The 15,303-nt window shown below is 44.9% G+C and overlaps 1 protein-coding gene across 1 annotated transcript in view; it reads right to left on the reverse strand.

Annotated features, from left to right (window-relative positions):
- The window catches only part of LOC308158275 (5'-3' exonuclease PLD3-like), a gene marked incomplete at both ends in the record, with an annotated part of 402,256 nt that extends 396,338 nt beyond the window's left edge, over positions 1 to 5,918 (reverse strand). The window contains 2 exons of the mRNA XM_080531869.1: positions 5,023 to 5,226; positions 5,889 to 5,918. Coding sequence (XP_080387995.1) covers positions 5,023 to 5,226; positions 5,889 to 5,918 — 234 coding nt within the window. The remainder of the gene's footprint in view (positions 1 to 5,022; positions 5,227 to 5,888) is intronic.
- Between the last annotated feature and the right edge of the window lie 9,385 nt (positions 5,919 to 15,303).

The raw sequence follows: 15,303 nt of genomic DNA on the forward strand, positions 1-15,303 counted from the left end.
AAATGGTTTGAAGTCTGTGAATTAGCGTTATTTTTGGTGTAGGCTGCTTGTGTAAGAGTGTGCCTGCAATGTAATAGCGGCGGTAAACATAATGAAAATTGATGTTCACAGAAATAGTGATAGAAAATGAATTGAAACTCATAGATGCAGTCTCTCTGATCCAACGGGATGTTTTCGCCATAAGACACTCTGCTAATAATTCAAAGATGACATGAGTACACAAGTAGTGTTCTTGTCATTGTTTTGATTGACAGCACAGTGAATACGGTTTAGGAAATAAATCAATTCATCATTAGCAAGAGGTTGCATGGTTTTATTCATGGTTTTATTCATTCATGCAAATTGGAGGAAAGATAATTATCCACACTTCTGCATAAAACCACTAACAATAAAGTGGTTTATAACTTTATGATTTCAATTTAAGAACATTACCCAAAAAGGGTAGAGGGGAGTGATGGTGTGGGAATTTAATTCCAGTGCTTGCTGTCAAATATGCAATACATTCGTTTTTTTTTACTGCTGTTCAACAACTATCTCCACTGTACTTATATTTTAGACACACTCCACATGGTGGAAATTAAAGGGAATTTCTGGACTTTCTCAATTATTATTCAAGGATGTAAATTCAACCATGATATATTCCTATGGGAAACATCCACTTGTTTTAAAAGGGAAGATTTAAAATGAATTAAAAGCCCATATTAGCCAGCCTGCATTGGAAAGCAAGAAACACAAATGAAGCATTAAAGGCACAACCTGGGTTTTGTTTTGTTTTTCATTTAAATGTTTAGGCAGAATATTACTTATAAATGTCTAATGAGCGTAGTACAACTGTCTTACCTTAATAGCATCCAAAATCAAAAGTTAACTAACCCTTCCCCTGCCAAACAGTGGGGTGCAAAGATTTGGGCACTCCTGGTTTAAATGTCTGTTACAATTAATCTCCAAGTGATTGAAAGCAAACCTGAACATTAAATGCTACAAAGTTAAACATGACACCTTTCTGCCAATTTTAAAGCAAGGTTTCTTTTTTATTATAATAAAAAATGTTTTACTCCAAGGTGATTTACTCGGCTTCAATGAGTCAGGTGAATATAATTCTAGGGTTGAACTATATATTCTGAAGTAACTCCATGCCTTCTAAAGTATCCGTATATATTATTGAAAATCTGTGGAGAAATCTCAAACATGCCGTGCATGCAAGAAGGCCGAAGAATATTTCTGAGCAAGAGGTGTTCTGCCAGGAAGAATTCCAAAAACAAGAATTGAAAGACTCTTACTAGGCTACAGGAAGTGTTTGCAAGCTGTTATAGTTGCCCGAGGAGGAGTTACAAACTACTAGCTGACAGGGTTCCCAAACCTTTGCACAAGGCCTTTTTCCTTGTTTTATTATTTTGAAACTGTAAAAAGTTTAAAGATAAAAATGTATCTTACTTTAAAATGTGATGAAATGTGTCATGTTTAACTTTGTACCATTTAGAGGTTAGGTTTGCTTCTTTTCACTTAGATATTAATTGTAAAAGGCATTTTGACTAGGGGTGCCCACCCCACTGTATAATACCCAAACTAGAAGCTGCCAGAAATGTGGCTGAAAAACCAATTAAGAATTGCACCTTTAAAAAGAAGAAACCAGCATGCCAAGAAACATCAATCAAAAAACTCTACAGATACTATACATTTCTCCCTGAGATTGACTGGGATTTAGAGTTCCCAAAGCTACTGTGAAAATGTACCCTTTAAACCATACATCTATTGTATTCTAGAAACTAGTTGATAGTTTTTGATCATTGATAAGTGATAGATGGCAAAAAAATAATTTTTAAATCAGCATTTATCAAAAAATAATAATGATTAACACAACGCTATAATCTTTAAAATCGTCCCAGAGACGAAATGTACATCGTAAGTACCCTCTGCTGGATTGGAGGTCAGAGTCACTGTTAGAGGCAGGAGAAGTGTGGTGGTGGTGGTGGTACTTCATCTAACTCTGTACGTGTATGTGTCTAACAGAGGTCTTTGAGGTCAGTGTGCTGGTTAAGTTGGCTGCTGTAGGAGGACTCCCAGTCCCTTTCGAACACGGCCTGCAGCTGTGACTGGAACGTGCCACCAAGCGATTGGGACGCAGTTTGGTTCACCACCAGCCCCGACCCGGCAGTGGTCACAAAGTAGTCCCCAGACCAGTTAGAGGTACTTTGAGAACACAAGACCAGACCAGTTAGAGGTACCTTGAGAACACAAGACCAGAACAGTTAGAGGTACCTTGAGAACACAAGGAAACAAGATGCCTTAGAGCTGATAGATGGGATCTGTTACACTGGATTTCAATAAAGAATCTGCGTAAAATGAAAAATGAAATGAAAATGTCCTATTTGTGTAAAGTCGACACATAAAATACCCTCAACATCTATGCCTAGAGATACAATGGGTGATGCTTCAAATGATATCTGAGCAAACAGGTTTTTATTTCAGATAGGGTTGGGGACAATTGAATTTCAATGCAGTTGATTCAGGAAGTATTACTATTATTTTTTTTAATCAATGATTGCTAAAAGGGCATTCATTTTCAGTGAACTCTCAATAAATTGGAAAAAAGGAAGTTTTTTCAAATATTGGAAGTGTGAACTCAAATCACTTCACAAATTCAAATTGACCTTAACCCTGTTTTTGAGAGAGTGAATCAGTGGTCTAACAATGATTCACAATGCTTCCTAAGGATGACTTAAGGATGACTTTGATCTCACTAATGTTGATATATCTCACTACTGTTGAGTCTAGGAGAGAGGTGTATTACCTATGTAGGCAACCTTGTCTGTCACCATGTACTTGTTGTGGTTAACTCTGGCGAAGGGTATTTCCTTTTGCTTGGGATTGGCTGGCACAACGAAGATTTTCTGGAAAATAGAGAAGCAGAAATGGTACCATAAGCTCTTTTTAAATGTGACATCCTGTGCCCAATGACTTGCCCATATTGTGCCTAAACGTGTCATACTCTCAACCAAGCAACCAACACATACATCTCTGCTTACAACCTAAAGAAGACACTGTTCAACACCCAAACACCTCCATCCTTTCTGGACGTAGCTTATTAACAACATAAACAAAACAATGTCGATGAATCATCAACATGATAGATAGACTTTATTAGATAGATAGACTTTATTTGTCATTGTTACAGTACAGGTACCAAACAACGAAATTTAGGAGGGGAGGCTCCCCTGGTGTTTAAGAAAGGAAAAAGAAACACATTTTGGAAAAAGCATAGATGCATAAAATCACAAGAAGATAAAGAGCTGGTTTACATCAATAGAGGCTATGAGGATTATGTGAGGATTATGTCTAAAAACTAACGTACAGTAAAGTGACAAAATAAGAAAGCAACTCTTAAGTCTAGGCCTACTCACCACCTGGATGTCCAGCCTTCTCTTGGGTTCCTGGACCGAGGCCAGGGAGCGCAGGAAGGGCAGCATGATAGGCTGTGTGCTGGCCCAGCAGCTGATCAGCAGACGCACGCGCACACGCTTCTCATGCCACTCGCCTCAGCTGAGTGTCAATGTCGGCCCAGTACCTGCAGAGGGCGCCAGACCCACAGGGTTAGGGCCCAGAGATGGGGCTTTATTCATTCCATAACAGACAAACGCTCTAGGAGCCTTTTTACAAGACATGCTGGTAGGTAGAGCCATCTGACCAATGAGCTAGAGTAAGACTAATGAGCTAGAATAATACTCTCCATCAGCTTTGCCTCTCCACAACTTCAACTTTACCTCCAGGAACACTTATCATTGAACAATACTACTAGGCAATTGTTTGTCACACATTTTTATATTTATATCAATCTATTAATTTTGGCTTTATTAGACTAAACATTCCTGAGTCTGAGGCCTGCAAACTTACTTACTGCAAAAAGAAGCTGTTAATGAGTTCATGGGCATTGGGAGGAATGCCTCTCGGTGAGCAACGAGATCATTTTGGGCCATTATATATAGCTATTTGTCTGTATTATCTTGTAGATAGTACTAGTTTTTTTTTGGTCTGTCTTACATGTAACGATGAATTGAGAATCAAGGACCCCAATTGAAATAAGCCAGTGGCTTTCTTGGGTTTTTTATCCTTTTAGTTGACCTTGTATGTAATATGTACTTTCATGTACCTACTTCTGCAAATCTTCTAATAAAGTTTTCAATCAATCAATCAATTATTTCCCTTTTTGGCTCAAGAGCGGAGGCTCTCTAGAATGAAACTTCCTAAGCAAAGTGGTAAGCAAAACTGACTTTAGATGGCTGCATAAGGGCTAATTCCCCAGTCTCCCTGAACTTAAAGTGGCAGTGAAGTTCCCTAGGAGGCTGACTGACCGTTTGGGGTGTGAGAACTCTGTGGTGAGGAGATAGTTCATGACAACAATGTAGACAAACTGCTGTGCGTCCTCCATGACACTCAGGATGGACTGAAGGTCTTCGGCCCTCCCCGCGGCACAGAAGGATGGTGGGGAGCTCTGGGGAGGCAGGATATTGTTGTTAGCATGTGGGTAGTTATAAAGGGATAGTTCACGACACTACACGACACAGACATTATCAGCAGCAACATTTCTTTGCAAGAACTATCCCCACACATAGCGTTGGGGAGACATACTATAGTAAATACACTATAATAATATACATAATAATATCATAATATTAAATCACAGAATGGACCTATCGCTAAGCCACGCCCCCTTTGAAAACTCGGACAAACAAACAACGCTTCACTGGCATTGACTGACTGACCGACCGTGACTGAATGACATTCAATGACTTACAATGGCGGGAGTTGGCAAATTTCTGATTTCTGATTTACCACAGCAAGTAATAGACATGTTTTTTAGAAGATGACAAGAATATTTAGTCTCGAAGCTTTTCACCATCAGATATTAGCGAGTTGTTTGTCCGAGTTTTCTGCTTGTTGTGACTTTTGCTGTGATATGATTGGACAATTTCTATTCTGGTGCGTCACGTGGCTTCGTGATAGATCCATTCCCTCAGGTCTTACAGATAGATAGACGCTGGAGGCCGTGCCGTTGAGTGGCAGCTGCATGGGCGTGTCCTTGTTGTAGGCGGTGGAGTAGCTGCTGGGCCAGGGGGAGGGGATACTGATGACGTCACTCTGGCCCAGATACCAGTAGGCCTCGAAGATCTTCCCCAGGTCTTCAGCCAAGCAGCTGCAGTTGTACACCACGGCTCCCAGCTCCTTCACCTGAGCAGGAACACAAGAGAAGACATACGTTTCCCAGTGTTTCAACCAACACTGATCTTTAGAGGTATTATTTTCAGAATCAATGGCTATATAAAGTCCTAAAAATGTATGTACCAATCCTAGATAGACCCAATTCCATTAAGTCTGTGTAACAGAGTTGGGAATATATGTTTAGTTGTGGTGAATGTAGATGAGTTTCGCAGTGCTTTGAGCAGCCCTGGTTGTTGTTGGAGCCCCCCCTTTGGAGTTTGGGTGTACTGCAGGTCTGCACGTTCTTTTGTCCTTCTCTTGTTGCCGTACTTGCGGTGGTGCCAGAACGAAGCCGCCATCTTAATGGGTATGTGCGTGATGTGAAATGCTCCTCGTGTTTTGTTGTTTGTATGGAGAATCTTGTAATGTAGGGTGAAGGTGTTGGTGTAGTACTGTGCTGTTTGTTTTTACATGTATTGTGATGATGTGATGTATTGTGATGATGTGAAACAGAACATTTATTGTATGTTGTTTTGAACGTGCAGATTCACAAGCAGACCAGAGAAGAATTGTGTTCTATATGTCTTCTCTGCAGGTATGTCGCTCCACATGTTGTTTGTAATTGTTATTTGTAATGTTTGAGGGAAGTTTGTGTTCTTTCTGTGAACAAATTGTCCTGATGTGAAATGTACATAGACGGTGGTGCAGAACGAAGCCGCCATCTTAATGGATTCACAAGCAGACCAGAGAAGAATTGTGTTCTATATGTCTTCTCTGCAGGTCAAATAAAAGGATTGATTGAAAGAAGTTTGGCTGTTTGACTATCGTTACACTGGTGCCGTGACACGTCGATCTCAAGATCAGCTGAACGCCGATCTCCGTGGATGCTGCGTGGATGCCAGGTCTTAGTGTGATAGATCAAGTGTGGTCAGAGTATTATAGTAAATGGTCATTCAGTCTGAGGTCTGTGATTATATCAGTTTAAAAAGTGCTTTGATTGTTTTGGTTTTTATGTCCTGCTGTAACTTTATATATTTTTTTAAACATTATTATTATTATTATTTTTTTCATTCAGTAATATTACACAACGCAAGTCTGTACCACTATGGCTCAGAGGCCAGGTTTTAATGATGAGATTTTTGCCAGTCCAGTGTTGCCTATGGGGAGGGGTGCATGGGGGGCATGTCAGAGCAGAGCAGACAGTGCTGTCATAGTAGGGAGGTGGGGTGTTCCCAGTTGTTTACTGACAGTGGTAGAGGCACAGGGTCAGGTCAGGACCCAGGTTGTGCTGCTGTCGGACAGTTTACAGGGGAGGCTCCTCCCACATCCACACCCAGTGTTAATGACACTGAAGCTCTTCATCACCTTTCAGACATGATGGGTCAGCTAGGTGCTCAGATTGGCGAGTCCATTGTAACCAAGTTAATTTCAGCTGGTGTAGTTCACTCAAGTAGTATGAGCAGTGCACACCTCAACTGCACATCGCCTCCAGATCCTGTAACTGATCCTAATGTTGTTAGACAGGAGGTTCCGCGCGTTACTGTGAATGTAAAATCAGACAGGGAACCACCAATGTTCCGAGGTGATAGTTCTGATAAGTGTTCAGTCCAGGACTGGATTGACATGTCTAAAGCTTATCTGAGAAAGCAGAAATGTCCAATGCATGAACAGGCTGAGGAGATACTGGCAAGGCTGATGGGTAAGGCAAAGGATGTCGTGAGGGTTGGGTTGCGTAGCGATCAGACACTTGATGTGAAGCAGAACCCTGATCTCATCTATGATATCCTTCTCAAGTACTTCAGTGATGTGTCATCATGCCTCCCGTTGTCAGATTTCTATGCCACTCTACCCAGACCCAATGAGAACCCTGTAGACTACTGGTTGAGGATCAACAAAGCAGCTGATGTAGCTGGTGAGGGCCTTCGCAGACAAGGTAGGAGGATGGAGAACGTGGGTGAAGAGGTAGCACGGATGTTTGTCAGGCATTGCCCGGACTCTGGACTATCCCGTATTCTGGAATGCAAGGCTATTGAGGAGTGGAGCTCACGAGACATACAGTTAAAGATTGATAATTATCAGAGAGAGCTGAGAGCCTCTGGCAGGACCGGTAGTTCTGTGCCATTGAAGAGCCATGCCACCGCCCTCCACACTGTGCAGTCTCATCCAGAGCCTTCGATTCAGTCTGTGTCTGAGCAGTGTTCCACCCAGTACCCCCCTGCTCCTGCCCATAGTCCAGTGTACCACACACAGTGTCCGCCTTCTACCCTCATTCCTTCCCAGGACCATGCTTTAGGCCAGCTTCCGTGCCACTCCTCTGCGACTGCTGTGGCCCAGAACACTCAGCAATCTGAAGACAGGATTCTTGCTCGCATTATGGAGAGGCTGGAGCAGATGATGGGGAAAGTGCAGCAGCGTGACAGTGCTCCTCGTGGCGGAAGATACCAGGGTGGCGCCCGTGAGAAGGCCTGCCGAGTCTGTGATGACAGTAGACACACTACCATCTCACACTGCATGTCAGAGAGGCTGTGCTTTGTCTGTTTAGCCCCAGGTCACACAAAAGTTGAGTGTTCCACCAGGTCGTCCCGAGCACCTCAGCCTCAGGGAAACTAGGTGGCCTGTATTCAGAGGGAGAAAGTATAGGTCGCCAAGTAAACTCCCATTGTGAGGACGAATCTAGTGCTGAGACAGTGTATATAGCTCTCAAAAGCTCAAGTGATAACTCTGAAGATATTGTTTATCAGAATACGCATACAATTAGTGGTAGTGACAGCCTTTTCTACACACCTGTGACAGTTGGTAATACAGTGACTCTGAATGCTATGCTAGACAGTGGGTCTATGGCTTGTACAATGAGTAAGACGGCAGAGGGAAAGCTTAGAGAGGTTGGAGTTGCTACAGAACATAACCAGTTCAGTTCAAATGTGGTGCTTGTTGGCTGTGGTGGTCGCCGTGTCAAGCCTGAGTCAGCTTTCAACGTGGAAATGGAGGTGTATGGCTGTAGGATTATGGTTCCCACTCTGGTAGTTGAAGGCCAGCATGATGAGTTGATACTAGGCACCAATGTTATTAAATATATCCTCCGGCAGTATAAGCAATGTGATGGCTACTGGAAGGCTGTGTCTACGCCCTGTCCTGCTGGCGATCCAGAATCTGAACAGTTTCTCTCGATGCTCGCTGGTCTGAACCGTTGGCGAGGTGACGTCATACCTGACAAGATAGGCACAGTCAGGTGCAACTCAGCCGTGTGTCTTGAGCCTGGTCGGGAGTACCTGATGTGGGGCAAGCTACCCAAGTCCACTATTGTGTCTCCTGGTAGCGCTGTGATGACAGAGCCCACATCGTGTCGCTCAGCTCCAAGAGGGGTTCTAGTGGCCAGAGTTGTTACTCCTTTGTGGGGAGACGGATGGGTTCCATTGAAGCTGATCAACTCGTCCGACAGGCCCGTCTTGGTAAGACGCAATGCTAAATTGGCCGACGTCTTCTCCTGCATTGCGCTCGAGGACATGGATGAGACCGGACCTGCTGAGGTCCCACTACTCAGTTGCTGTCAAGTAACCCCGTCCAGTGAAAATGCGGCCCGCACTGTTGATGAGGAACTGAAGTACATGGGATTGAGTGGGCTCGACATACACTCCTGTGACGTGTCTGAACAGTGTAGAAGCAAGATGGCTGACCTGGTTGTGCGCTACAAGGACATCTTCTCACGCCATCACCTGGATTGTGGAGAGGCAAAGGGCTTCATACATCGCATTCACCTCTCAGATCACAGGCCATTCCGGCTCCCATTCAGACGAGTGCCCCCCAGTCAGTATCAGAAGTTGCGCCAAGTACTGAGTGAGATGGAGGAGAAAGATATAATCAGGAAGTCAACCAGTGAATATGCATCTCCGTTGGTTCTTGTATGGAAAAAGAACGGAGATCTCCGTATCTGTACAGACTTTCGCTGGCTGAACAAGAGGACCCTGAAGGATGCTCACCCTCTCCCTCACCAGGCCGACTGCTTAGCTGCACTTGGAGGTAACTCCTTGTTTAGTACTATGGATCTAACCTCAGGGTTTTATAACATGCCACTACACGAGGATGACAGAAAGTACTCTGCCTTTACAACACCTATGGGCTTGTATGAGTATAATCGCCTCCCGCAGGGCCTCTGTAATAGTCCTGGGAGCTTCATGCGTATGATGACTAGCATTTTTGGAGACCAGAACTATCTGAGCTTACTGGTTTATCTGGATGATTTATTGGTGTACGCCCCTGATGAGAGGACAGCTCTGGAACGCTTGGAGATGGTGTTCAGTAGACTGCGTGGTCATAACCTGAAATTGGCCCCCAAGAAGTGTTTTTTTCTCCGGAAATCCGTCAAATTCCTCGGCCACATAATTAATGACAACGGTGTGTTGACTGATCCCAGCAAAGTTGAGAGCATCGCAAAGATGACAAGTGCTGACCTGATGGAAGCGGACGGTGTAACCCCCTCACAGAAACGAATCAGATCTTTCTTGGGGATGATCAATTATTACCAGCACTTTGTGCCTAGCTTCTCCGCTATTGCAAAGCCTCTCTTCTCTCTGTTGACGGGCCAGAAGAGAAAAGGGAAGGTGAAACAGTCCAAACAAAGGTCACAAAGCAGGAAGTTGAAGGTTACTGACTGGACCCCCGAAACGGAGCAGGCTTTCCAGAAGCTGAAAACGGCGCTGGTTGAGACGGCTGTCCTGGCTCATCCTGATTTCAGCCGTCCCTTCATGCTGTCAACGGACGCGTCCCTTGATGGCATCGGTGCTGTCCTGTCGCAGATCCAAGAGGGTGAAGACCGAGCGAGGCCAATCGCATTCGCCAGCAAGTCCCTCTCTCAGTCTCAGAGAAACTACCCAGCCCATCGGTTGGAATTCCTAGCCTTGAAGTGGAGTGTCTGTGACAAGTTTAGCCATTGGTTGAAGGGGCATGATTTCACTGTTTGGACGGACAATAATCCATTGACTCATATCATGACGAAGCCCAAGCTGGACTGCTGCGAGCAACGATGGGTGGCTAAGTTAGCGAGCTATAACTTCGACATCAAGTACGTGCCAGGCCCACAGAATGTTGTCGCTGATGCCTTGAGTCGTGTGCCTTTCGTCAAGCAGAGAGTCAGTCACAGATTACTTGAAGAGCCCTACAAGAATCTCCTCTCCGAAGTCCAGGATGTGTCGAGTGCTTCTGTACAGGACGCCTTCCGGTCGTCCAATGATAGTGGTGACACTCCACGCCAGGCAGAGAGTTACGCTCAAAGTGTCCCATCACCTCTGCATGTCCACGCTCAGTCTATGGAGATGGATGAAGTGTCTGTTGTTCTACAGTCATATGACGATCTGTGGGAGGTCGGAGCAAGAACGCGTGCTGTAGCAGTCTTGCACCATTTGCCTCAGTTAGTCCCAGGTGGTCAGGACTCACTTCCTGCTTACAGTGAGAAGGAACTCTGGGATGAACAGCTCAGAGACAGAACTCTCTCTCGAGTCTTGTACTATGTGGAGAGACATCGGAGACCCTCCAGGAGAGAGAGAGATAAGGAATCAGTCACAGTCATGAGGTACCTGAAGCACTGGGAGAAACTTGTTGTGAGCAATGGGATACTCTACAGAGTCTCGAGGGATCAAGTCGTGAAGTCAAAACGCCGCCAGTATGTGGTTCCTGAGTCTAAGAAAGTTGAAGTTCTGAGAGGTGTTCATGACCATGCCGGCCATCAAGGTCAGTTCAGGAGTCTTGGCTTGGCCAGACAGAGGTTCTTCTGGCTCAACCTCGACAGAGACGTAAGAGACTACGTCCGTAACTGCCAGCGGTGTATTGTCAGTAAGACTGTTGAACCTGCTGCGAGGGCGCCTTTGCAGAGTATCACATCAACCAGGCCACTTCAGCTGGTTTGCATTGATTTCTGGTCAGCGGAGGACTCAAGGAACAAGTCAGTTGATGTGTTAGTTGTTACTGACCATTTTACAAGAATGGCCCAGGCATTCCCCTGCAAAGATCAGTCAGCCAAACAGGTGGCGAGAGTTCTATGGGACAAGTTCTTCTGCGTCTTTGGGTTCCCAGAACGTATCCATAGCGACCAGGGAGCTAGCTTCGAGAGTCAACTAGTGAGTGAGCTGCTCAGAGTCTCCGGTGTCAGAAAGTCGCACACAACCCCGTATCACCCGATGGGTAACGGTAGTGTGGAACGTTTCAATAGAACTCTCGGTAACATGATCCGAGCGCTTGAACCAGAGGCAAAAATCAACTGGCCGAGGCGTTTGCAAACTCTGACGTTCATGTACAATAGCACAGCGCATGAGTCAACTGGCTATGCACCTTTCTATCTGATGTTTGGGCGTACTCCTCGTCTCCCTGTCGATATACTCTTCCGGACAGTCCTGAATGATCCAGCTGTGGTCAGCTACGACAAGTATGTGATGTCTCTCACGAAGGATCTGAGAGAAGCTATGGTCATAGCCCAGGAACATGTCATAAAAGAACAGCACCGTCACACAGAGCTCTACAACAGACGAGTGAAAGGGCCCACCATTGACGTCGGAGACCGTGTGCTGTTGGCGAACAAGAGAGAGAGAGGAAAGAGAAAGGTGGCTGACCGTTGGGAGTCTACTGTATATACTGTGGTGGATAGGAACTCTGAGACTCACACATATAGGATACAAGACACTGTCACTGGACGAGAGAAGGTAGTCCACCGTAATCTATTGTTGTTGGTGAACTTTCTGCCGGTGTATGATACGAGTGTGATCTCTGACCCAGTTTCATCCCTGTCTGCTGTTCATACATCAAATGAGCCAAGTGACATGTCCGTGTCGGAAGTGGAACAGGATTCCTTGCCTGGGGAAGTGAGTAGAGGAACCGCGTTCGAGTCGGAGAGAGTGGATTCCTGTCCTGGGAGTGAGGGAGGGGAGGTTGAAGACATGGAGTATGGGGGTAGAGCTGTTCGGGAGAGGGATGTTCCCTTGACTGTTCCAGAGCCCAAGGATCCCAAGGGAAGAACCCTGGAGTGGGTCACCCAGTTACCATTCCCTGACCACTCACGGACAGAGGCTACTAACACTGTAGTGTCTTCAGTCTCGTTTGCCCCTCAGAGGGTTCCCGAGCAGATGGCTGAGGAGCAAATGGTAGATCAGTCCATTAACTCTGATTCTAGATTTGTGGTTAGCGCTGATGATTGTACTGATGTTTCTGGTAACACGAATCAGATAGATGATGCTAGTGACACACAGCGTACTGACACTCTAGCTTCTGTTACACAGTGTGAACATCCTAGTACAGTCACACAGGTCAAGTCCAAGTTTGGTCGCCTTATCAAACCAGTTGACAGATTGATTTATACTATGTCAGGACAAGACATTATCCAAGACACTAAGTCAAACATTCGAGCTGTTTGTAGGTCAGTGTTTCAGGCTTCCCACAGTTAGATAAGCCGAAGCTCAGTTCAGTGCATGTATACACTGTGCACACTGACATCCTATGACATATAGGTTTGTTCGTTATTCTGATTGTTTCATAAGAGGTTGTGGCCTCTTGAAGGCTAGTAATACACAGTGGAAAAAAAAAAAGGGTCTTGTGGGGTGTAGAACGCATCCTACCGCCAGTAGTTGGTTGGAGAGATAGGTTACCTCTCTTTCCACTTCATCCTTATAGGATACTTTTCAAGTTGGCTGTCCTGTCCTTTGGCGGCCCTATGTAATAGTGTAAAAAGTAAAAAGTAGTATTTAAATGTATAGTTGCTGCTCAAGGTTGGCGAAATTCAGGGGAGGTGGGTGTAACAGAGTTGGGAATATATGTTTAGTTGTGGTGAATGTAGATGAGTTTCGCCGTGCTTTGAGCAGCCCTGGTTGTTGTTGGAGCCCCCCCTTTGGAGTTTGGGTGTACTGCAGGTCTGCACGTTCTTTTGTCCTTCTCTTGTTGCCGTACTTGCGGTGGTGCCAGAACGAAGCCGCCATCTTAATGGGTATGTGCGTGATGTGAAATGCTCCTCGTGTTTTGTTGTTTGTATGGAGAATCTTGTAATGTAGGGTGAAGGTGTTGGTGTAGTACTGTGCTGTTTGTTTTTACATGTATTGTGATGATGTGATGTATTGTGATGATGTGAAACAGAACATTTATTGTATGTTGTTTTGAACGTGCAGATTCACAAGCAGACCAGAGAAGAATTGTGTTCTATATGTCTTCTCTGCAGGTATGTCGCTCCACATGTTGTTTGTAATTGTTATTTGTAATGTTTGAGGGAAGTTTGTGTTCTTTCTGTGAACAAATTGTCCTGATGTGAAATGTACATAGACGGTGGTGCAGAACGAAGCCGCCATCTTAATGGATTCACAAGCAGACCAGAGAAGAATTGTGTTCTATATGTCTTCTCTGCAGGTCAAATAAAAGGATTGATTGAAAGAAGTTTGGCTGTTTGACTATCGTTACATCTGTCCTGCTTGGGGGTGTCGTCCTTGGAGGCTCGGCCAACCAGCAGGGTTAGTTTGCGGTGACAGTAATCAACCAGGTCCAGGACCGAGTCACCAGCTGCCTCACAGGAATCCTGTAACCACGGCACCACACACAAACTGTATTCAGTGGCATCCTATGATACACACGTGTGTTTGATACCATTCCTCATTCCGCCCCATGCATTAGAATGAGCCCATCCTCCAATTTCTACCTCCACCGGCCAACCCTGCACCTCACTGATGGTTCGATTATAATTTACACAGTTAAAGTACACATATAAAATATACATAGAGCTTCACAATGATCTCGAGATGTTTAAAAAAAAAAGCAAACTGCAAACATTGCTAGTGTTGTGCTGAGGCGTATGTAAACTACTGCTCACCTTATGATACATAACTGTTTCCAGAAGGTTTATGATTGAAACCTCGTGGCGAATCTGAATGTCAGACAATAGAGCAGAAGAAACAATGGAATGAACTGTCAGTATAACAACGACATCAGCATGTGAATTCACAGAATGTCAGTGGAGGTAGGAGGTGGTGCATTCCTTGCATTACACTGAGCCCCGTCCTCCGATTTCTACCTCCACCAGCCTCCACTGTAATATGATCACAACAGAGGTCAGACACGGTTTCTCCTCTCACCACCATATACAGAGGAAACGTGCTCTTCGGATCGAAGTCCCGAAGCTGACAAAGAATAGGAAACACTTTTTGTTTCCAAACCTCCACCAGAATCATCTCATGGACCAAGGTGGGGATCTGGGGAAGAGGGGAAAAGGAGAATGAATTTTGTCAATGGAACCAGCCAGGGCAATGAGTGGTCTTATAATTTATCCTTCCTTCCTTTCTAGACTGAATGAAATCACTGATCTGATTATGACTCGATGGGTGAAGGCAATGCGTGCTGTGCAAAGCGTGTTTAAACTAAACCCAATCCAAGCTAATTGATTATGTTACTTCAAGGGGGAGGAAGGAAGGAAGGACGCATCGTTAGAGTATTCGAACGGGCCCCATCATTGGAAGCACACTACTAGTGTTACACTCTAACCACAGACACTCAAACCACAGACACTCAAACCACAGACACTCAAACCACAGACACTCAAACCACAGACACACTAACCACAGACACTCTAACCACAGACACACTAACCACAGACACTCTAACCACAGACACTCTAACCACTCTAACCACAGACACTCTAACCACAGACACTCTAACCACAGACAGTCTAACCACAGACACTCTAACCACAGACACTCAAACCACAGACACTCAAACCACAGACAGTCTAACCACAGACACTAACCACAGACACACTAACCACAGACACACTAACCACAGACACTCTAACCACAGACACTCTAACCACAGACACTCTAACCACAGACACTCTAACCACAGACACTCAAACCACAGACACTCAAACCACAGACACTCTAACCACAGACACTCTTACCACAGACAGTCTAACCACAGACACACTTACCACAGACACTCTTACCACAGACACTCTAACAACAGACACACTTACCACAGACACTCTAACCACAGACACTCTAACCACAGACACTCTAACCACAGACACTCTAACCACAGACACTCTAACCACAGACACTCTAACCACTCTAACCACAGACACTCTAACCACAG

This window comes from Nansenia antarctica (genome assembly GCF_963989245.1).
Source record: "Nansenia antarctica genome assembly, chromosome: 5".
NCBI lineage: Eukaryota > Metazoa > Chordata > Actinopteri > Argentiniformes > Microstomatidae > Nansenia > Nansenia antarctica.